Source organism: Opisthocomus hoazin, chromosome 6, assembly GCF_030867145.1.
Source record: "Opisthocomus hoazin isolate bOpiHoa1 chromosome 6, bOpiHoa1.hap1, whole genome shotgun sequence".
NCBI lineage: Eukaryota > Metazoa > Chordata > Aves > Opisthocomiformes > Opisthocomidae > Opisthocomus > Opisthocomus hoazin.
The window spans coordinates 19,669,011-19,693,364 of NC_134419.1; the positions used below are offsets into that span (position 1 = coordinate 19,669,011).

A 24,354-nucleotide genomic window follows, 5' to 3' on the forward strand; every position below is an offset into this window, starting at 1 on the left:
CTTAGGATCCAACACCCTTTCTGGGCTGAGAACCACGTCTTCTCATGCCTGCATTTTGCAGAGATCTCCTTGGCTCCCTGGCCACTACTGATATCTAAAACACCAGCCAAGAGAAGGAGTTCCTTAACCTTGCCAGAGCATCAGTACAAAGGCTGTGGCAGTCTTCTGCATCATGCGGAGGCCCGCAGAAAAAATTGCTCAAACATGAGATTTCAGCAACCAAACATGCAGAGGAACAAAACGGACATCCAAATGGCACGTGGAAGGAGCCACAGTTAAAACCAAACCACAGCAGTCTCAAAAGAGAGAAGTAACAGTCTAACATCTCCCCCTCTGAAATTCTTTAGTGCCTAGCAGTTTGAGGCGTTTGAGGCACTTCACACTTAAGCAGGCACGTGCTCCTCCATGGCCCCACGTCTGGCTGGAGTCCTGCTGTGAGCAGCATGAAAGGTTTCAGAGAGAGGTGTTTAGAATTTGGGGAAGAGTAAGAGAGGACAAAGCTCACCCCACTTGCATAAAACCCCTTCCTCCCATAAATGCAACCGCTCTTTTCCATCCCTGCAAGGGTCTGTGACGCAACCTGGGCTGGGGAAACCGGGACGGAAGCGCCCGCTGGAACATCGCCCCCCTCGCCCGGGATGAAGGGAGAGGTGGCAAACGGCCTCGCCACCTCAACTGGCCGCGGAAATCAGTCCCGAGATTGCCAAACCCCCATAGGAAACAACGGCAGCAAGCCCTGCTGGGGCCCGGCCCGGCTTGACAAGCGGGCAGGGAGGGAGCGAGGCTGCCCGGCTCGTGGCGCAGCAGAGCGCACAAGAAAAACACCTCAGCCGTAGTGGAAATGTCACACAGGAAGGAGACTCTTCCGATTGCCATTAATGTTAATTTAAACTACTGAAAACACAAATAATTCCAAAACTGGCTAGCAGCAGATACAGAGAGTACCCAGCAAAGGTCAGGCCCTGCGGCACGAAGCCCAGCACAGGCGTGCAGGAAGACCCAGCTCTTTGCTCTCAGAGCTCGAGGTGCCAGTGCCCTGACTCACAGCCGCTGCTGCTCGGTGCAAGCAAGAGCACCCTGGTCCAGTGGGTCCGAGCTACCCAGCTGCTGGATGTGCAACACAAGGGATGTCTACAGCCCACAACTGTCACTCCTGCGGCGGCTCAAAGAGCTGGAACAGCTGTGTAAGGAGCATCAAGACCATTTTTCACCCATTCCTTTTCGGGAGCTAGTCTCGCCCTCCTGCCCCTCTGTCCATGTTGCTGTGTTTCAGAGAGGCAGAAGGCAACAGCAGAGGCAGAGCTGACAGTGATATTGGGAATTTAGCAGGTTTAACAGATAATATAAGACCCCTTGGCTTAAACCAGGGTAAATTAATCGCTGGAAGGAGCCACTGCAAGCAATTTAGACCAAGTAAACGTCTGATCTCTTCTGGCTGATCACTTAATGAAATACTTTGTTGTGGCTCATCACTGCAGTACTTAAACTTTCCTACATGAAACACTGAAAACATCTATTTTGCCTCTTTTCTTGGCAGATGAGTGTACGCTTTTGAACTCCGGGAGTTCAGCTTCCTGTCTCTTGCACTGATACCTCTTTTCCCCCTTTGAACTTGCCTGTTGAGTCTATCAGTGAGTTTTGGGAATGTATTATTCATAGGAGAGGAAAGAAAAAAAAAAAAAGAAAAAAAAGAAAGTGCAAAAAATAAGTAGATATCTCGTACTGAACTGTCTGTCCCCTCTCAGATGATTACAATTTCCCCTTAATGCCAGCTGGCTACATTACAGTAGCTAAATCAACGGAATATATGGGCCATTTTACACGCGTACTGTGCTGTCTGCCTGCCAGCGCCCTTGGCTGAGCAGCCACCTCCATCCATCCCGTGCACCGAGGAGGCAGCTGGCAGGACGAGCCCCTGGCTGAGCTGCTTTCTGGGCTGCTTGAGCAGAGGAGTCTGGCTGGCACTGCCGCAGCGGCTGCTGCCAGCACCTCGGCACGCTGGGCCCTTGCAAGCTGGGAGTGGATGCTGCCCAGGCACGGATGCTCCCCATCCCCATCCAGCTGGCTGAGGGATCATACACGTGTCAGAAAGTTGCCTGGATAGTATTAAAAGAAGGAAATAATTTCATTAGCTGTCACATCATTTTCTTTCTAGGTTTCTTTTACTCAGTATTCTTTTGTCATGCCATCTTTACTAAAAAAAATAAAAAATTTAATAATCCAGATGAGAAGAAGTATGTTGGAACAAGCACACAAAAGCGCTTTGCTTTAATTTTATTTGAAAGATTTATCACATGTTCCAGGTTAATCCCTTAGGCAACATTATTCTAACAAGGTGTGGCCAGCATTTTTACAATGTATGAAACATTTTCTTCCAGATTTATGTGCTCCTTCCACTTATAGTCCATATGTTGTGTGTATTACAAACTGCGGTGATAAAGGCTCAGGAACTTTTCTGAGACTCATACATTGTGTTTTTTGACTTTTTTGCCTTCTTCTCCGCTCCCACCCCCGACTAATTGGGCAGTCAAAGACAGAAAGACACCCGTACTGGATACACATTCAGACTCCTCTGCAGCTTTAGATGCACAAAGATCTTTTCAAATCTGGTTCCATCACTTTACATGCCTTATAATGCAGTGCACACGTTTGCATGCCTTAAATCTATTTAGATTGCTTTATTACTGAGAGGAAAAAATACTGGAAATTACCACTATCTTATTGACATTAAAAAATAAAAAAAGTATTACGATTACCCTTGGCATTCTCAGAAGCCACCTCCACTGCAGGTAAAAACACGCTAGACAGAGAGGATGTGGCTTGGGAATGGAGTGAGGTCTAGGATTCAGCAGGGAAAATCTCTGGAGCTGTAACTCCGAGCAGGCATCTCATAAGGTCCCTGCTATAGAAGAACTTTATGAACTTACATGCATATTTCAGTGCTTTTCTGAATCAGAATTCCCTCAAAGGGCTGTATGCTGAGCTGTATTTCACTATTAAGTTTAGTGAAAGACCCAAATCATAAATAAAGCGAAAATCCATTCCTGACATGAACAGGCGTGATGCTGGAGACAAATTTGACACAAGTGACCTGTTTGGTTTTTCTCTCTTACAGAAAGAAAATGCAGAGACTTGAGGAGCACTCCTTTATCAACGTCCGACAGCAGCACGGCTTGCAAATACAGTTGCATGAGTCTCGCAATCTTTTACCCAGGGCTTATTCTAGAAACCTCTTCCTCCCTCCCCCCCTGCCATCAACTGCAAGAAAGATTTTGCTTGAGGAAGGAGCAAGACCCAGCAGAGCTGCTCTCTCCCTTGTGTTGCAATAACCAATCTGAGTGTTACTATCAGCTTTTGGAAACTGACTGTACAGAAAACACAGATGACGTTTGCATATTTTAATTTTAAACATCCCTGCTTGGCATAAGGATGGAACTTAATAAGTTGCTTTGTTTCTGCCTCATGAATTAATTCAGCCTGCTAACTGATTTGGATAAAGTGTTTTCATTCCAATTAATAGCTATGTTTTCTGGGCAGGCAAAGGGACTTTAGGAGGCAAAGTAACAAGTTCGTTAGCTTGCCAGGAGAAGTACTTCTATAATATCGATAAGGAATATACTTTTTCTTTTTTCAACCCACTTGTTCCACCCATGTCTTTTAAATCAATCAGATAAATTCACCTTGTTTTTCAATGCCCTGAATCCTGATAGCTCTGTGCACTTGATAGGTAATTTAATCATCGTTGGTGTGGATCAACACAAGCTCGAATTAGCCTCTGAAAGGCTTAGTCGCCCGTAGATAGCTCTGCCTTTCCAGTTTTATGCAGGAACTGAGCTTCACCAACTGGTTAGCTAGAGGTGTCATTAAAAATTTACAGAAAGAAACAAAGGTGTGCTCCAGCATCTCTCCTTACCCTTTCTACTGTTACTCTGACAGACAAAAGGTATGGAACCTGCTTCATGAATAATGGGTCATGTAATATGCATAATGCATTTTTAATGGCACGCAGTAATAACATTGAGAGAGATATTTCCAATCTTCAAGCTTGCGCCGCAGCCTCTCAGTAGCCTGTTCTGATTCTGCCCAGACGGATCTTCTTTTCCTCCTCTTCATTTCTAATTCCCCACCTTAAGGCCGTGACTTTTTCCCAGAGGCAGCCGCATTTCACCCAAACCAGCAGCGGAGCGCTCGGTGCAAGGTGCCAGCGGGCACATGGCTGTTTCAAAGGGGTTTGAGCCTGAGCAACGCCTCAACGCCTGTGCCCTGAGGTATGCCTGTAAGTTGCAAGACACTCTGGGGGATGACACACTTAAACCAGTAAGAACACCCACCAAGTTGCATCCCCTGACGAACAGTCCCGTCACGCAGGCTGCGCCTGTGCCATGGAGCCCTCCTGCCCCGCCAGCAGCTGCTCCACAGCCACCCAGCCCCGGCCAGCGGGCCAGCACCAGGCTCCAACCGCACGCCTTGTCCTGTCTGGAAACGAGCCGCTCCGAGGGGCAGGCACGTGTTGCTGCTGCCATGTTAAAGGTGAGTGCTGGGACCTGAGCCCGCTCAGGGCCTGCTGGAGTAAGGCCTGCCTGGTGGGAGGGAGGACGTGCCTGGCAGGCAAAGGCCCTCCTGAGGGCAGAGGGGCTGGGGCCAGCGGTGCCCTGGCCGCCCCGTGCCCGGTACCCAGTACCCGGTACCCCCGGCCAGCCCTCGCTCCACCCACGACAGCAGCTTCCCTGTGAAATGAATATTGGGCATCGCCCCGAGCCTACCGCAGCCACCCACTGAGCTGCTCCCTGGTCTGGGCAGCGCCGGGGGCATCGCCGGGCCTTCCCCATTACCACTTACTCTCCTACGCTGAGCTGCTGCATGAATTCACCCAGCACGACGGGCCTGATGTGGTGTCCAGCGCAGCTGGCAGCTCCTGCGGTGCCGGTCCCGCAGGCTCTCGCCCTGGCCGCAGTGACTGCGTGTCAGCTTTCCGTTCAGTAACGGCGCCGTCAGTGAAGCCTCGGCATGGGCAGCCGTGTGCGGGAGAGCTGAGCCCTGCCCACGCAGCCACTGCCGCGAGGGCAGCCCGGTGAGGTGGGGGCTGCGGCTGAAGGTCTGGGGGGTGGCAGAAAGCGGCAGGGTGGAGGGACCTGGGCGGTAGTGCGGCAGGTGGAGGGCCACGGCCCTCAGGTGGGCAGCGTGCCCCAAGGGCTGCACCAGCCCGGCGGGGCAGGGGGACCTCTGCTCACTGGTTTTATCCAGAATAAAAGTGCGCAGCTGGAAACAAGGGTGTACGTCCACGTGGGCACACAATGTTACATGCGCATGTAAAAGCCCGAGCTGCCATGCTGTGCTCTGCTGGGAAAAGGACAAGGGACCCCTCTGTCCTCGTCCTGCTTCTCTTTTGTGCGGGCCGCGACTGCCAGATGGAGCAAGCCCTGCTGACAAGGCAGGCAGGCAAAAGGCAACGTTGTGAGTCCCAACAGGCTTAAGGATAAATGACGCACCTGCTGCTCAGGTGGCCCTGCAAACTCCCAGGCACAGACATTTAACCTTGCGGGAGGACATTCCAGTTCCTCCTGGGCTAAGCGGGGACTTCTGGCAGTCTGCGTTTCCAAAGCAGACACTTAAAACTGCTGTTTCCCCTCTAAACTCTTGTATGGTGATAGTTTAACTGAAATCAGTGGGAGTTCAAAAAATAGATACGGCAGCGGTGTTCTTTAATCAGCAGAGCCCTTGTGCAAATTCTGCCGTGCCTGCATTCCCTCCTTGAATGCCTTGTCCCTGACCATCACGGTGACGTATCATTGTAACGGCTGATGTTCACAAATGTGCTGAAGTTACGTATTAAATAAAAATCACTCTGGACCATCCTCAATATTTTATTAACTTAATTGTTCCAATAAATATGTACCAATAAACATAAAACACTCAGTAAAATCTAAATAAGGACATTTACAAACCTATCAACAAAGTAAAAACAACATTTTTTCAACTGAGATACACGCAGGGTCATTTAAGGCAAATTCAGTCAATTATACTTTTATAACGATTCCTGCCCACCTCAGCTGAGTTTACCTTTAAAAATTAAAAAAAACCCCAAATATACAAATGATGCTATTGAGTAGCTATTTTCCAGTTATTAGAACAAGCCCAGAGTGCGGAAGCCCGTAATGGTGCTGGACAGAAAGTCCGTGCCTCCCCAGTGCTCCTGCCCTCCTCAGTCAGGATCACCCGTTGGATGGGTTTCTAGTTATAAGGCATAATTCTGTGCTTTGGCTTTTCCACTTGTGTTTCACAAGCTTCCTTCTCCCTAGTGGATGCAGCAAGCAGGAACCCCCCATGCCTCAAACACACATGCACGCAGCCAGGCCTTGCACAGCCAGCGAGCTCGGGGAGGATGAAAAAGGCCTCTCTATAACTGTTAATGCAGCTCCCAGTTTGCACCAGAACAAGTGAGAGCAGGGTCAGACCCAAGCTGGTACCTTTGCTTAAAAAACAGCAAGATGTCAAACTGCACGGTTCTGTCCTGATCCTCCAGGTTTTCCTGACAGGAAACCAAGCGTGAAGCCACTCAGCATCGAAACTCAACCAGGGCAAGTGCTCCCTACCCCACATGCTGATGGCTCTCTGTGATTACCATGTAAACACTGCTACACCCATGTTCCCCTGCAAGGTGATTCAAGCTGCTGAAAATTCCGGGGGGTTCATCTTGGCCAGGGGAGAAATATTTTCCAGTTTACAGACATTTGGTAGCTTATCCGTCTTTGGAGTATCAGGCTTCATATCTAAAAGGCTTATTTTCCAGTGTTATTTCAGAAACGGAGAGGGGGAGAGAAAGAGAGAAACCCCAGCCTTAAATTTCCCCTTTCACAGTCATTCAGGTTGAGCTGTCAATGCGTGGCCCTGTCCTCTTCTTTCCTCTCCGAGCTCCTGGTCAGAAAGGTAATGCCAGGGTCTGTGCTCAGGACAGGGCTCGGGTCCAGCAGGGAAACCAAGGGAGTCTGTTCTCATAGTGTTGTAGTTGCTTTCTGCATTGCAGCTGGGACTCACTTCAGGCCATGCTGTGTCTCCCGGTGTCTCCGTAAATCCACCTTTCGTTGGAAGCCTTTGCCACACAGATCACAGCCAAAGGGCTTGAAGCCTGTGTGCTTACGACTGTGGGTGATAAGGTTGGAGCTCTGACTAAAGGCTTTTCCACACACCTGGCACTTGTGAGGCTTCTCACCTGCAAGCAGAAGGCGGGGGGGGGGGCAGAGAGGGTGTGAAAGAGGCAACGTGCTGCTTACGCAGGACCAGAGCAAACAGGAAATGCACACTGGGCCTTAGAGCTAATCAAAGTGATTCCTGTGTGATTACCAAAGCAGCCATTCTTACAAAAAACATGCAATGGGGAGCCTCAAAAGCATTAGCTGAGCCTGCACTGCAGCTGAGCAGGCCTGGGCTTGGCTGCACCTCCATCAGCCCAATGTAGTCATGGGAGCAGCCTGAAGCACAGACTGCTCCCAGGACACCGTGACTTGTGAGTACGTTTGGCTGCATGGGCCCCGTGCAATTCAAACTGGCTTTGAGTCCTAGAAACATCAGGAACTCCTGGAAAGACCCTCAGGTCGTGCTGAATGCCTGACATCAGTTATTCTAGCATCAGCACGGGGGGAGGTGGGATAGATAGGTGGAGGTTGTTCAAGTAAACCCCGTGAGCTGGGGTCTGTTCCCAAGGGAGGCATGAAGGCCATTCAGCGAACCCTGAAGGTCAGGGTTCATCCAGAGATCTGCTCTTCTCTCCGTTCCCCATACTGAAATGCTAGCAGTCATCCCGAGCCAGCCCTGAAGTTCTCCTCCAGGCAAACAACGTAAATGGGAATAAATCCAGCCTCCGGAACTTCTCCTACAGAGGGTTCAGTGGCAAAACTCCACCAGCTTTCATGGGAGCAGGATCTCAGTGCATTTTTTGTAGTGTTTATTATCAAATAACGGATAAAAGAGAACCCAACCACAAAACCCAGCCTGATGTTCGGAGTGGCTTTGCACCTGCAGAGCCCACTGACTTCAGCTGGAGCAACAAACTCTTTGCACGTTTGAAGATCACATTCTTGGAAACGTAACACAAAATGTGCTGGAGGCTCAGTTCACAAGTGTATGCTGCATACGAAAGGGATCCCTGATTCAGTTAAGGACCTGGTTTTAAATTAGCAATTTAAAAGCCCAGGCATATTTTCTGATCTCACAATAAAATAATGGTTTTGACTGATTCATAATTTGGCTGAGATTCTACTTAATCAAGCCTCATTTGAAAAAGTTATTATGGAAATACTTTTTTCTGTTACTTCCTAAATAATTCATTTTCATCCAGCAAACATCTGGTGGAAAATCTTTGTAAGTGACATTTATTGTTCACTGTTGGTCATCTAGAAAAGTCATAACCAAGCAGTGCTACACCTAACGCCGTCTTTCTACACATTTGCCATTTTTAGACTTCACCCTTGATATCTGCTAGTGGTCACTATCAGGAAATGGGACTTTGGTCATCTGAACCCTGGGTTTGGCCAGTACAGCTGTTATTTTGTATCTACAAATGCTGCTGTATCTCACACATCATTCATTTCCCTCTAATTTAAGTGAATGGTGCAGGTCCGAAAGCCAAGATTTGCTTTTAAAGATTTCTGATAAATATGCCTTCTCACTGAATGATATTTTTAAACAATTTCCTTCGGTGATTCACCTGCACTTTATTAGTTTCCATGTTTATTACTAACAGTGAAACTTGAGAACTCTGCACCTCTCCTTCCATTCTGTACCAAACTGCAGCCACTTCTCAGAAAGTCCGGGTGGAAGTGCAGAGAATCTCTGAACAAATATTTAGACTAAGAGTTGGACCCTAGGCCCTCCAGTTTAGTGTTTGATCTAGAGGAGGAGACTCCTGTTGTTCCTATTGTAAATTGGTAGATCCTGCAACAAGAAATGCTGCAATCAAATTCCCCCGTCATTTTCCAGGGACCTCAGCCGTAAATCAAGGCTACACGAATATAATACTCTAGAAATCATCTTACACAAAAGGCCTTTGAATAAACACTGGTGGATCCTATTAAGGGAATACTGATTGGATTGTGAGGATTTGGGTTATTTTGCAGCTGCTGCTCATGAAACCACACTCAAATCACCCTCCTTTACACGAGCAGAGCTCAGATAGCACAACCAGCAGCAGGGCAGCAAGAGGCACCGGGAGGTGCATGTACTGTCCCAGCTGAGGAGGAATGGACTGCTGCAGTGAGACCTCTGCAGCGACCCACCCCCACAGCTGGGGCTGAGCACCAGTAGCTGCAAAGCTGACCTGTGTGAATGAAGGTGTGCTTCTTCATATCAGATTTCTGGTGGAACCGCTTCCCACAGTACTGGCACGGATAGGGCCGGGTGTCCGAGTGGATGAGCAGGTGGGTTGACAAAGTAGAAGATCTCTTAAAACTCTTGCCACAAATCTTACAATCAAAGCTGCGTTCCTGCAGAGAGAGGAGCCCAAACACATGCACGTTACACCACACCAATGATCCCACCAGCAACAAGCTGCCCGGCAGCACATCAGTGTTTCCCCTTCTGCCTTAGCAAGCAATTCCACTTCTCCAGAGAGCCTGACTGGCCTGCAGGGACGCTAACACTGGCATGACAGCACCACATGACAAAAAAGAGAATGCACCCGCTCCCCGTGCACAAAAATTTAACTGTTCTTCCTGCTGGCAGGAATGGCCAGGTGGGAGCAGCCCTGACCTATGGGGTGAGTCCACCTGCAGATTTCAACAGGGGCCCAAGACATGATCACTCCACTGGGAAGCCCAGCAGCTGCACTGCTGTTCAGAGGCCACCTCTCCTCTGTACACGGGAAAGTGGGTGCTGAGGTCTGCTTGGCTCTCCTGGGAAATCTCTGTGGCAGGCTGACTTCTGCTGGCAGGGCAACAACTAACTGCTTATTTGTAGTTCCATTAAAACTCAACTGAAGGGTACCTAGAGCACCTGGGGAAAACAGCTTTTTGGCTTATTACTTTGACAAATTAAATGCATTAAGATCTTGCTGTCTCTCTCCTCTCCCTCACACACTCCTCTCCACAACTTTCTTCCACCGTAAATCACCCCTTCTTACCATCCCTTAACTACCATCACACCTTCCTATTGCTGCTATGCTTTTCATACAATCACGTTAGTTTATTTAGCTTTTAATGCACTCTCCCTGAAATGTTGTCCGTGGACACAACATGTAGTGCTGCTCTTTTCACCATTATTTAATAGGTGATATTTCCCCTCATTGTGTGCTCTGCTGTTGCACACTCATGAAATTGTGTATAAAACAGCAAAAAACCATTGCTGTAACTCTATCCTCCAAAAGCCAATCTGAAGAAGGAAGATTTGCCAGGTCAAGTGGGTGGGTAAAGAGGAAATATGGCACAGTATCAGCAGGTGGAAAATGTTACAAGTCCTCCTACCAAAATTAACTACCATATTCTTTTGGTGTGTGACTCAGAGTGTGTCGACACGGGTGAAGTCTGTGCTCTATACCTGACTGGTCGTTCAGATGTTCCCTGCACAGACACAATGACTACAAACAAGGGAAGACTCACTTCTTTGGGGGAGGGGAGGAGAAAGAATGAGGAGAGCTGCATCAAACAAAAGCACAGTGAGTTGCTTTAGCTGTTAAAAAAAGTCCACATCCGCGTTACAATTTCCAGCTCTGAGAGTGAAAATTTATTATTTATTATCTGTTACTTCTGGAGTGCCAAAAGTGCCCACTGCTTCATACAGATGCACGCAAGGTCTGGGGAATGGAAACAATGTCCATGTTCTTTAATTTGTTGATCTGCTCCTTCGCTCACTAGCTGCCCACCCTTTCCTCTGCCTGCCACCATATTCTTTCACCCACAACTGCCCACTGCAGGCCCACCATGTTCTCTTCCTCTCCTCAGTTTAGATGCCCATCTACAGCTCTGTGATTGCGTCCATGGCCTCCCAAGAGCCAACTGAAGCAAGCAGCTGGCCCTGGCCTTCGGACCTTCATCCTGGCAGTCCGCCCTGCTCTCACCTGTGAGTGCACGGCCTTGTGCTGCTCCAGGCTGACTGCATGGCCGAAGGTCTTGCCACACATGTCACAGGCAAAGGGCCTCGTGCCACTGTGTGAGCGGCGCACATGCACCTCAAGGCCATGCGGCGTGGAGAAGACCTGAGGGAAGAGAGCACACAGGGTCAGGCTTACTAGGGAGAAGGGGCTGGGAAAGAGTCATAACCAGTATGGGAGAGAAGGATCCTACCTTGCTGCACTTGACACACTTGTAAGAGCCAGTGCTGATGAGCAGTGGGCGGCACAAGAGGTCTGACTCCACTTTGATGCCACCTGGCCCCTTCTCTTGCTGCAGCCCAGGCTGTGTCTCAGCATAGAGTCCAGGTGCTGCTGCCGGCGGCCGCTCAATCAGCCCCGGGCCTGGGGAGACGAAGTCACCATAAAGTCCGAAGGAAGAGCTACACTCTGCACCGTAGAGGGCAGGCTCAGAGCCTCGGTCACAGAAGAGCCCCAGGGCTGAGGTTCGCTCCAGCATCGGGCAGGGCCTGTAGCTTTGCACAAGGTGCCTCAGCTCGGAGCCACCCAGGCTGTTCCACATGTACGGTTTGAACGGCACTGAGAAGGGAGGTGCTTCATCTAGGGATGGACACACAGATCGCTCTGAGGCTGCGGAAACACAAGGGCATGGGAATTAGTGTGCTTCACAATCCAGCCACTATCATTGGGCAGAGCCATCTCAGCCCTCAGACTTGTGCCCAGAGCCAGACCCCTGTACTGCACATTAAGGCTGCCCTTTCATCTCTAATGGGAGGACATTTTATATTGCACAGTAGGGTCTGTGCTACCCTACTCACCTGCTGTCCCAGCCAAATCATTTAAAGCAGCCACCAATTTTGTCTGCCTCCATCTCTGGGTGCCCAGGTGTGCACACAATGGTCTGACTGTTGAGACACTAAACAACTCAGTCTGCAACTTCCTTTGGTTTTATTTGCAGCTCCTCAGAAAAGTATATCTACTGTGTCCCGAGGTGAGCATCAAAGATGACAGTCCACATGTTTAAGCTCTCATGTAGATCCCACACGTCCGTATAGCAAATATGACATTACGGAGACAACAGAAGGAGCAAGCGTGCCAAGATTTACCTGTTCAACAAAACTAAAAACCGCTTGTTGCACAATTTAATGACCAAGTCTGGTCTCTCAACTTCATCCCACAACTGTCCGTAACTATACTACAGCATCACTGAAACAAAGAACAGCTTCTGAGGTGCTTAAGTGTCATGCCTCACTTTTTCAGAAAAAAATAAACTAAAATCAGTCCTCATCTGAAATAAAATCATGGTTGTTTCAGGTTGCTCTGAGTTTCTCCAGGTGAAGAAACTGAGTCCACCCAAAACATAGAGCTTTGCAAAATCATCAGTTATAGGCCACATTAAAAACTGAAGACACTGAAAGACTTTCCTAGCAGTCATAATCAAAGCGATCTTCCACCACGACAAACTCAGATGGCTTCAGCTGGCTCTAACAGGCTCACCTTTGCGAATGGCATCTGACCAAAGCAGTGGGCACCACAAGATGAATCACACTTGGGGGGCCCATAGCAGAGTCGGATGCACTGGCAGGAACACAGCCTTTGACATCAGTGTCTAGTGGCATAAATGCTCAGGGAGCCTCACATAGAGGAAAGCACAGCTGGGCAGAGAACGAGGTACCAGACCCCAGCTGTGTCTGCCAGAGATGCTGATCAGTGCCCGGCGTGCTCTGTTCGTTCTTCATCACAACAGGCAGTAGAACTGGGAGAGTCAAATATCTCCACTGGACAAATGTTTTAGTGAACCAAGGAAAAGATGAATCAATTAATTGCTGAAGCGTCAATGCCTTCACAGACATATTGGCATCCCTTAGAACTTGGGCTTCCAGAATAACCTCCCTTACCCAAAAACTTGTCCACCCACAATTGCTCTCTTGGTTTTTCTCATCCCTGTCAGTCACAGCTTCCATGGCTTTCTCAACCTTCAGCAAACCGAGATAACCAGGGGTGGGCTAGGGAAGGAAGGCATGATGTGTTAGGCTATCCACTTGGACAGGCAGATGGTCACTGAGGGTTACAGAAGGGAGTGGGAAATGAGGTGAAAATCGAGCTTTGAATGATTCTACTGTTTCCTAGCTTTTACATAATTGCAGACGTTAACAGTCTCATATTCTTCCATTGAAATGGGCAGTCTTTTGGTTGGAAATATATGCGCACACACCAACTGGGACATTTGAACAGAGCAATGAAATCAAATTAGCTGACATGGTGCTGAGCATGATTTTTCCTGTTCTGCACTGACTGCAAAGTTGTGGTCAGCGTCACATCATCTATCTTGTGTCTTTGCAACCAGTTTCAGTGTTGCCATCTCTCACGATTTTATCGCAAGATTCAAAACTATCTTAAAGCCCCAGCTCTTGAAACTGCATGATTTCATCAGGCCCTCAGCTTTCCTTCTGTTTGCTTGTTCTTATTTTTCCTCTTAAAGTCAACTTCTAGCCCAGCCTGTAAAGGAAAACATGAAAACATAAACCCTCAATATTTCAACACTAGAACTGAATATCCATAAGGTATTACTTACAATCTTGATTTCTTAGCCAGTCTGGTGACTGAGGGGAAAAGGAAGGCTGACCTGATTTTTGAGCCCTTGGAATTGGCAACATGGGACACGGTAAACATTGCACCACAGATCAGTTTGCGTGCAGCGTTCCTTCTATCACCTCACATGCTTTGGAGACCTCTCAAGCACAAGTGCAGGGGAGCCACTCACTCTATACTTCTCAGGGGCAATCTCAAGCCATCCAAGCCCTGTACCCAGTGTCAAGGCGACCTGCAAACCCTGCTCTGCCACACTGCAAGGCACTTCTGTCTGCCTCTCCTCCGGTCCACAGCATCTAAGTCTCCAAGGGGTAAGCAGAGACAAATTCTCCCTCCTCTTCCTAGCAATTCTGTGCAGCCTTTATATAGACCACTCCTGGGATAAAAAAAAAATCAACACTCTTTTTTGAAGGCAAGCCAAACTCACCCTGATATAGTTGGAAACAGATTGATAAGCACAGCAAAGAAAGATTCAGGTGTCCTCCTCCACAGACCAAAAACACCATGCTCTCTGCACAACTTCATCATACCCATTAGAAGTCTCCCTCCAAGACTGCAGAATCAACAGGCTCATCAGGAGGTACTAATACACTGTTGCATAGAGTTATCAGGCACCTTCTGTATATGCAAACACAAGTGATTACAGACACGCGTAGAAAGTGAGGTTAAATAACAAAGTGATTTGCACTGATGGAGTCAACGACGTATTAGTGTTAACAGGTACTGTGTCTGTGCATGCCCGCCTGGATCGGCAGCACGGCGCTCCAAGACAAACCTGAAATCTGCCTTTCACTGTGTATCGATGTGCAACCTGCACTATGTTCACTTCTAAGGATAGGGGGCTGATAACGCTACGCACCGCACCTGCCCTGAGCATGATATAGAAACAGAATTTCTCACCCGCCCTGCCTGTCAAAGCACACAAACTGTGCCCCACCCAGACAAGCACAATCATAGAAATCCAGTCTCTCGCCAGTGCGTCTTGCAGCAGTGACCTAGGCACAAATTCCAGCTTCGTGCTGAATCTGACAAAGCAGCTGGAAGGCAGAGGGGCTGGGGGGGGAGCCGTGGGAGGAAGCCCGACTGTCTAATCCTGCTGCCACTGCCTTCATCATTAACGTAACAGCACCTCTCTCAATGCAAAGAGGTTCATTTAATAAAGCTCTTTCCTTACAGTACTTCGAGTCCCTTGCCTTCCCCTTCCTCCTGTGAATGGGGTCAGACAGTCCAGGACCGCCCTCCCCCACCACCTCCAAAGATCTTGATCTGGGAATGCCACCCTCAATTTTGCAAAGATACCCTCCCTGGGTAGCTGGACGGTTGGCGGGGAGCTAATGAATCCCACCGCGGGGGACGAAATGAGCAGAGAGAAGAAAAAGGCAGAGCAGCCCTGGTAAATATCTGCTCCATTTTACACCTGTCTTTCAGACACCTCGTGAAAACAGTCTGTGTCCCGTGCAGAAATTGTCATTGTTTGGGGAAGGAGGAGCAGGACAAATTCGTTACAACAAAAATGACACACATTGCTACACTTTGTGCAGAAATACTAGCAAAAGAGAGACTGCTGCACTGCTGCGTTTGGTCCGGTCTGTCATTTGCACAGACTGAAACCGTCCCGTGGCTGGCTGTGATAATACCGGGCAGGATTTTGAATGTCCTCTCAAAGGGCTTTACGACTCTTAAAAGAGGGGGAGGCTATAAAAATGCAAATCCACATCACTACAGTCGGCCGTTGATACGCAAAGACACTATAAAGATGAAGTGGGAAGATCGGTGGGGAACCGGGACTACGTATTCGTTTGCTGGCGTCTGCTGTCAGCCGGTAAAGCTGAGACAATTTTTCCTTCACTAAGGCAGAAATTGTTCTTTTTTTCCAGCTGTCACTTTTTAACCGAGGCAATAAAACCTGGTTTTTATATATACATATTTTTGTTATAAAATGACACCATCGTATTTTTAAACGAGATAAGTATTCGCGCCAGGCTGGGGACAGCATCTCCCACTGCTTCAACCACATCAAAGGCAGGACGAGGGAGCTAGAGACAGGCGCTGCAGCCATAAGTGTGAGTTTCCTGGATTTGGGGTGTTTAAATCCGACCGTCATTATTTTCATCTGTTTTTTACGAATGCGTTTTTAGAAAAGCAAGGACAAAAAACCAAAACACAAACATAAAGAGAGAAAGGGGGAGGAGAGGGAGGGATCCTTTTTATAGGCAAGAGGCAAGAAATAACCTGAAAGGGATTTAGGGAAAATGTCTAGCAGGTAGTACAAAACACAGTCAACGTTGTTTACTACAGGTGTATAGATAGCCTAGTAGAAATTTTTACCGTCTTAAAAAACATCTAAACTGCGGGTAGCAGGACCCTGTAGGAAAACGCCAGGACCTTTAAAACATAACCGGCTTGCCTCTAGCAATTAATCAGAAACCAAAAAATCAACACCCGATGCCACCAACAACTTCCCTGCAGCCTGTCATCCACTGCTCCCTCAGCAGTGGGAGACGGGCTGGAAAAGCAACACGAAAGAGAGAACCCGAAAACGAGTGGAAGGGACAGATTTGCCTGCCAGAAGGGCAAATCTGTCCCTTCCACTCGTTTTCGACGGCGGCACCCAGCCACGAGGCATTGCCCCACGGCACCGACGTGGTCGGTCACGCAGCCGAAACCTCGCCGAGCGCCGCTCGCCCCGGTCCTACCTGGCGAGACGGAGGGCGAGGGAGGTCTCCAGAAATCCCCAAACTCGGACACCCTGTCACAGACGCTGCCCTCGCAGCTGGGCGCTGACTCGGAGGTGCCATCGGCAGCCTCGGTAAGGTGGGATTCCGGGTAGAAGCGGCCCTGGGAAGGCTCCGGATCGGGCAGGACGGTGCGGCACAGCCCCGTGCCCTCGGGTATCTTGCTGTCTGCGGGGGAAAGGGGGCGAGGGGGCTCCTCAGTGCGGCTCCGCGGCAGGCCCGCTCCCACCCAGGTTTGCCGCCGGCCTCTCTCCGACCCCGCATCGGCCCCTCTGGCGTCCCGCCGAGGCTGCGGGGCCGGGGGGGGCTGCACTGCCACCGGCCGGTGCCGCCAGCAGCGGTGCGACGCGGGGCGGGCGGGCCGCGTCCGCCGCAAGCCGGGCTGCGGCCGAGGGACTCCTACCTGCGCAGATCTGGGCTAGCACCGTCTCCAGCCGCAGGCTGTAGTCCTCGTCGGCGGAGCGGGGCTGGTGGTAGCTGTGCGCTTTCTTGCTCTTCACTAGGAAGGACCTCGGCATGGTGGGGTGCTGCCACGGTCGGCGCGGCCGCGCTCCCTCTCCCAGCGTCGGGCACGGCGGCGAGCGTCACCCGCAAGTCTCCCGCAGGGCGGCGGCGGGGAGGCGCCCTGCGGGGAGGCGCCGAGCCCGCCGGTGAGGGCCGGGGGCGCCGGCCGGGAGGGGCCGCTCGCCGGGGGCGGCGCGCAGGTGGCTCCGACCCCCCCCCCTCCCCGGGGCGCAGCTACTCGGCCTCCCCCCGCCCCCAGTGCCGCCCCGCCACGCTCCGGCAACCCGACGGCGAGAGGTGCCTGGCCCGTCGGAGGAGGGATGCCGGCCCGACGGCGGCTGCCGGATCGCGGGGAACGAGCGACAGCGGGGGCCGGGCACCGTTCGTCGGACAAACGGGGGCTGAGGGAGCTGGGGGGGGACGGGGGGGGGGGAACGGCACCGGTCACGGGCACCCCTGTCCTCCCCGCGGGAGGTGGGCGCACCGCGCCTCCGTGTTCGCGTCCGCACCGGCAGCCGACAAAACGCACCTCCGGGACTGGCCATCAATCCCCGCCACCCAGAAAGGGCCGGCGCCGCAGGGCTGCTGCGGGGACGGGCGGGGGGAGTCGTTACACACCCGGCAGCCTGCACCCGCTGCCTGAGGGGCTGTCGCCGTCGGAGGGACTGATTCACCCAGCCAGCGCGAACCACGATAACGCGAAAACGAACAAAACGGAATCTCTCCTGCAGCCCGCAGCTGTCGGCGCCGCGGCACCCTGCAGCTGCGGGCACCGAAAGCCTGGGCGGGGAGAGAGGCGAGGTGGGAAACCTCCTGGGGGGGGCATTGCGGCGTGCCGGGGGCCGGGCTCGCTCCGCGGGGGAGGCGGGAGAGGTTGACTCGAACCCGTCCAGCGCCGGGCCGCCTTGCCGTTACCCCTGACACTTCGCAAAAAGCGAGTTCACACCACGGGTGTTGGGTTCTAATGGGGGACTTCGGGGGCTCGCTTCCTGCCCCTCCCCCCTCAGGTTTGCGAACGGAGAGAGGAGGGAAGGGTCCCCGCCCCTCCTGCCCCGGCTGTAGCACCGGTGGCGACCCTGGCTGCGCCGCCAGGCACCGGCCCCTCCGCGCCGGCTGGGGGCAGGGCCGCGCCGCTCCGCCCCCGGGCACGGCGCCGGGCGGGCGGCTGGGAGCGTTGCTACCCGGGCCCACCTGCGCCTCGGTTCATCCTTGAGCGGGGGGCGAGAAATCAAAGCGGCCCGATAACGCGTCGCCCTCCCCGACAGCAGCGGCAGCCGCAGCCGTTGAGGGGCGCCGGCGCCGCTTCTGCCGCGTGTTGTGGTCGCGGCGCTTTTCCCTCCAAAAGCCGGCCTCCCCCGCGCCGCCGCCCAAGGCCGGAGCCCGCCGGGCTGGGGCCGGGCCCGTGGGAAGGCGAGCCCCGCAGCCCACCTGGCCGCCGCTGCCCTCCTCGCCCGCCCTGACGGCCGTTGGCCCGACGGCCGCTGCTGGCGCCTGGCGGCACGCGGGGCCCGCGCCCACCAACGGCCGCCGCTTGTGGGGGCGCGAGGCCGGCGCCTCCGCGGCTGAGGCAGGGCCGGAGCGGCGCGGGGGGGGCGGCGGGGAAGAGAGGAAAGGCGAGGTGGAGAGGAGAGGAAAAGTGAGGTGAGGAGAGGAGAGGTGAGGAAAGGCGAGGTGGAGAGGAGAGAGGAGAGGGGGCGCTGCCATCCCGGCCCGCCCGCCGGCAGCTGCCCGCGCGAGGCGAGAGAGGCAAGAGCGCTTACCCATTTGGAGGGGTAAAGGAAGCTGCGCTGCAGACGGGGTTTGCGCCGCAGCCTGCGAGTATGGATGACTTTAAATTTAGTCTCCCTTTAAGGAGCAATGGTGCTTGAGTTGGCTTTTTTTTTTCTTTTCTGTCTCTCTCAACTCCTTCAGAGCTCGGCCCCCTAAACCACAAATTCCACTTCCTGAGCGTTAGGAGCTTCTGCAACAACAACAAAAAAATCTTTAAAAAAAAAAGAAAAAAGCCAAAGCCTCACAAATCAGCACTGTTCCCCCTCCTCTCTCCTTTTCCTTAAATGAAAGCGTCTTACCGTATTCCACCTCACAGAGCCCGCTGAAGTGACATCAAAGTGTCATTCTGGAATCGGGCGTTTCGTTTCTCTCGGGGGTTCTGCTCTAGAAATGACACACATCTATCTGAACTATTCTTGGATCCCCTTCAACTTCCGCAACGAGAACAAGTCACAGATTCAAAACACAGATTGACTCAGGGCGGACAGGGGACGGAGGAGCCGGCGCCCGCCCCGCCGAGCCGGCCCCGCGCCACGCCCCGGCCCCCGGCCCGGGAGCGGGGGGACGCGCCGCTAGGCGACGGAGACCTCCCCTAGATTGGAAATAACTTGTTGTGGAAAACTCTTTTGGGATAAATACGCCCAACGGCGCTGAAAATACCTTAAGACCCAAGCCTCGAGGTTTGGTCATTTCCCTTCGGATTTAGGTAATGGTTAAATATAGAAGCGGTAGGCGAGATCCCCCACCGCCCCCCCTCCCCGGCGCACGGTGGCCGCCGTAGCTTGAGGGCGGTTCGAACGTGAACGCGAAAGAGGAGCGGGGCCAGGCGGGAGGGAAGCGGTCGCCTTCCTCGCCGGCGTGCCGGTGCGCAGGCTGCTAGCGCGGGGGCGGTCGGTGCGGCGGGCGCCGGCGGCCGGCGCCGTAGCGGGGGTCCGCGGCAGGCAGCGCCCCGCACCGCCCGCACCCGCGGGGACCCCCGCGCTGCGCAGCCGGGGAGCCGGCTCCTTTCTACAGAGAGGAGAAGGCTCGCCCGCCTGCACACACACCTCCCGACCCAAAAACGCGGTTTCCCGGGTCTAGCCTCGGATTCCTGACGCAGCCAGGAAAACCGGCTCGGGCCTTCGGTATCTTTCCGAGGCGGTTCTGGGCTGCGCTCTCGGACGTCTCGGGCCACCAACAGCTTGGTTTCGATGACTGCAGGGCCGCCCGCAGTACGGCTGGCTCTGCGGCGAGCGAGTCGAGGCTCAACACCATTTCCCGTTCAGAAACGGCCGAGGCTGAGAGAGACTGACGTCGGGCGAGGCAGACTTCAGCCTCCCAACACGCCCGGGAACATGCTGGCTTTGCGGAACAGGTGCTTTTCCTCACCGCCACCCCACCCCCGAAGTATTCACGGAAAAATTAGTCACTTTGTGCCCGTGAGCCCCTGCGGAACATAGGATTAACCTGACTTCCCAAAATCTAACTAAGCAAGCAGATGCCGCCACGAAAAAAACTGTCCAACGTTTTGCGTGGTGCTTCAGTAGCGACACAAAAGGAAGTTGAAGAACACGGCCGACACAGCGCCCTTAACACCTTCATTATTGCCGGAAAGTTCCTGGTGCTGGGCGCAGCAGTTTTGCTCACGGCATCTGCGTACCGCAGTCGCCTCGCTGCGCCTTTGGTTGGTTACTCTGAAAACCATTTACGCCGTCATCTTTAAAAATAAATACTGGAATCAGTAGAAATAACCGGATTAGAACAAGTCGGTGTAATTTCTCGTGTACGCGTCTTCGTTGACTCACCGTTCGCGACTTTTTGCTAGACAATCTTTCTCGTTTAGCTCTGAAACAGGAGGGCAAACTAACCGCCCGTCGATCTCCTTGCCGCGCCGCGCTTCGGCCGCGCGTAGCGAAAGCAGCAGACAACATCACCGAATTACCGTATCAGCGCGCACAGACCTCCTGGCCTCGTTACACCAAGGCAGCAGCAACCGCGCTATCCAACGCGTGAATCGAGCGAGTGCGTGATTCGGCGTGAGCTCCCACGCGAGCGCGGGAGCAGACAGCGGCCTCCCAGAGCGCCGAGGAGAACGTGTGCGCAGACGGCCCGGTGCCGCGGTGCGCGCAGCCGGCTGGTGCCCGCCGTGCGCCCTGCCTCCCCGGCTCTGCGGCGGGGCGGGCGATGGGCTTCGCTCCGCCGGCGAGGATGGGGCAAGCGAAGGCGGGCGCTGCCCGCCGAGCCGTGCCGAGGGCGACCCGAGGGTCCCGCCGGAGCTCTGGCCCCGGAAGGCGCGCGGCCGGGACGCGGCGGGCTCCGGGCCTCGGCACAGGCCGGCGCTGCCGGGGGCCGGGAGCTCCCCGCCGCGCCGGGCCGCTTGCGCCGGGTGCCGGGCCGCGTCGTGCGCGCGGGCGCTGCTGCGCCACGTGCCCGCGGGCGGCGGCGCGAGGCCGGGCGAGGCGGGAAGCGGCCCGTGCTCCCTCACCCCGCTGAGGGGAGCCGTCGGGGGAGCCCCCGCCGCCCACCTCGCCGGGAGGGGGGAGCGGACCAGAGCTGACCGCGGCGGCCCTTTGTCGGCCGCTCTGCACACGCGAGTGCCTCCCCTCCCACTCCCGGGGCTTTGCCGGCCCCGGCTCGGGCTATAGTGCACGGGATTTTTGCATCTTGTGGACTTGCAGCCCTTTTTATCTGGAAATCGCCCCTCACGCGTTTTATCTCGTAACCCAGAAATATCGCTGGGTTGCTATCTCTGCAGAGCAAGGGGCAGAAAGAAAAGTGCTGCAGCTGCTGCCGTCCGTAGGTGGGACCTGAGGGCGATTTCCACTCCTTAGCCTCCCAGAGTCGTTGTCCCAGGGCTCTTTCCACCCCCGAGAGGCGCTCACTGTCTGTAGTAGCTGCACGCTGAACAGAGGTGATGGGACTAAGCTCTTACTCTTGGTTTATGGTGTGACCTGTGTGCCGCAGGTCGGTAACCCTTAAGGTGGTCTTCTGTATGCAGTGGCCGTCACGGGACACTGCAAAGAGCCGTGTGACAATACCGAGTATTCTGCATTCCAGCCTGAAAAAGCCAAAAGCCAGCGGTCCTGGGTTGGCAGCGGGAGGTAACTCATGTAAAGGGTAGGGAATGGGGGCTGGGGCTGGGTTTTAAAAGCGCTCATTCCCCCAAAGCGAGTGTGATACTCGAACATAAAAACTTGGTAAGATACAGTTGAATGCAATGCAAAGTACGTGATCATTACCCTGCAGTGACGAAAGAGGGGAATAAATGAAAGGTTTAAACTAGTGTGGGATTACATTGTAGTGGTACTTAAGACGGAAGAGCTACTCAACCGAATTCTGTTCACAGCAGCTGCCTGATGTCACCATTAGAGCTAAGAAGACATCAGATAAGAAACCAGAGGTGACCGGATGGAGATGAGATCTTCGTGTTTAGAAGTGATGAGACACTTTGTAACAGGAGGAAGGATTTGAAGAACAGAATTTGACAAGTTAGCTGCTTGGTACACAGGGGAAGAGCAGCAGTTTCTTGTGTGTGGAAGTCAAGACTGGGAGAAGGCAGCGAAGAGGGTGATTCTGTGGGGAACTTGTGAGTAATATACACACTTTAAAGTGGAAGAACCAGAGATGAGTTATCCCAAACACTTTCACTGTGAGAAGCTGTTAGAACTTGTAGCACTGTGCATTCTGCTGGGAAGTGCGTACTTTATTTTTTTTTAAATAACTTTTTTGTAAATATTTTTAACATATCTTGCTTATTTTTTATCCCCCTCCCCATCTTCTCGCTGCCTTCTTTATGTTTCTCCTTTACATTTGCTGTAAATACGTGAGACATTAATCAGTGATTTTGATAGCAGTTTTTCGGATCGCTGAGGAAACCAAAGTAACTTCTGCTGCTCTCAGAGCAGATTAGAAAAGTAATGATCACTCTTGAGCACAAACTGGAGAAGGAAAGTGACAGTAGGCTGTGGTGTTGAAAGCTGGGATGAAAAGAGGGATTCCAGCTTTGGGAGGGAGGGGACCCAGAACTTACCTCCATGACGAACAGAAGAAAGTTGAATCAAACGGTTACAGAATGTAGAATATGCAAAATGCTCTCAGGAATTCTAGTTCTCATAGTGGGATGCTAGAAATTTCAGTCACTTCTGCAACAGCATACAATTCTAAGAGTATGCCACATTGCTTTAGCTTTTCACAATTGTGAAATGAGGTATTAATTCCTGGAAATGGAGGATATTAAGCTGTTGTATCTTGGATCTAGCAGCTACATCTTGGTCAATCAGTGTCCATGTATGTGTAGGCATGCATATTTTCTCCACTCTGAAGCTGAAACTTCATGCTATAGAGAGGTTATGTTGAAAGCCAATTTACTGTGTGCTTTTCACGCCATCATTCAGAATCTATGAGCTACTGCATAAATGTGTTTCACTGATTTTTCTTATGTCTTGAGCTAGCTTGTAAAAAATCCAAAAGAACAAAATCCCAACCAAAACACTTTGAGAATTACAAAAATCATATTGGTGCAATTATACTGATAAAAGTCTTTCACAGAACAAAAATTAACTTCATTAAATCCAGAAATACGTTAGAAATGCACAGCTTTCCTCTTCTCTCTCAATACACATAGAGTCAGTAGCACTGCATTATTAAACATAACACTAGTTTCCACTTAGGTTGTACTAACCTCTATTTTATAGGTCGATTCTTTATTTTAGTTTCCAGGACTAGCCTAATGGCTTTCCTAGGGTATTTGCGTTATCCTCTACCTTCCACCAAGATGAGTTACATTTTTTGGAGCCTCTACAGGTAAGGGAATTAGCACCACATCCAGTCTAAAATGTGGATATTTTTATGCTAACATATGTTTAGGTCATTCTAGCTTAAAATACAAATGTTGTCAAGTTTCACTAAGTTGCTAGCATAGTCTCCAATACAGAGCACTGATTACACTAAAAACCCCAGAGAAACACACAATTCCATCTGTGTTGCGGTTCCACAAAAGGGCTGAGTACTGATTAAAGTTCAATAGTACAAGATTTACAAAGTGGTTTTGTTAAATTTATGCAAATGCCTATGTGGATACTTCATTTAATCACTTTCATACCAATTTATTTTAGTTAAAATAATACAGGAAATTGTGCATACAATTGAAAATTGAATCTAGTGGAAAATACTACTTTATGGATATGTATGTCGATAAGGCCTGCATTTTGTCAAAACATGAACAAATAGTTGTTGAGCTGTGAATGTACTACGTGCTTCTTAACTTCACAGATGTACTTTGTCCCAACTAGTCATGTTCCCAATTTTACACAACTGTTACAAACTTCTAATACGTGAAATGAAATTACTGAAGTAAAAAGAAATCTAATCATAAATTCTATTCGGACCTAAAATATTAACTCCCATAAGCCTAACCTAAATATTGAGGCTTCTCTAGCTAGTGAAGACATTTGATTATCAGGTTGGGAGAGCAGAACCATTTTCACTATCAACATTAAAAAGTAATTTACACGGAAACTTTGTATATAGCAGGGCATCCCGCTTCCCTATTTCACCTGTCTTCTCAGCTGCAGCATTCAAGAATCTTAAGTTTTCATTTTTACATGCTTTTAGCATTTGCATTGAGCTCTCACAGCCTGCATGGAAGAGCAAATCTCAGAGACCAGCAATGTTTGTTAGAAGGTCATGGTGTATAGCATAACTAATACACTTTAT

The 24,354-nt window shown here is 51.6% G+C and overlaps 2 protein-coding genes across 4 annotated transcripts in view; one reads left to right on the top strand and one right to left on the bottom strand.

Moving 5' to 3' along the window:
* RPAP2 (RNA polymerase II associated protein 2) overlaps positions 1-4,871 on the top strand; it is a 69,649-nt gene extending 64,778 nt beyond the window's left edge. For both annotated transcript variants that reach the window (XM_075424906.1, XM_075424910.1), the window contains one exon: positions 3,116-4,871. In XM_075424906.1, coding sequence (XP_075281021.1) covers positions 3,116-3,329 — 214 coding nt within the window. In that variant the 3' untranslated portion in view covers positions 3,330-4,871. The remainder of the gene's footprint in view (positions 1-3,115) is intronic.
* A 1,012-nt stretch (positions 4,872-5,883) lies between these two features.
* GFI1 (growth factor independent 1 transcriptional repressor) lies at positions 5,884-16,904 on the bottom strand. 2 transcript variants are annotated; one of them, XM_075424075.1, is made up of 6 exons: positions 16,790-16,904; positions 16,348-16,554; positions 11,274-11,689; positions 11,048-11,185; positions 9,314-9,479; positions 5,884-7,210 (listed from the first exon to the last, which is right to left on the bottom strand). In XM_075424075.1, exons 1-6 carry the CDS (start codon positions 16,902-16,904, stop codon positions 7,032-7,034), a joined length of 1,221 nt encoding a protein of 406 aa, XP_075280190.1. In that variant the 3' UTR covers positions 5,884-7,031. The 2 variants fall into 2 exon arrangements, with proteins under 2 accessions (XP_075280190.1, XP_075280191.1); XM_075424076.1 differs by having other exon boundaries at positions 16,348-16,489; positions 16,734-16,904.
* Positions 16,905-24,354: the final 7,450 nt, after the last annotated feature.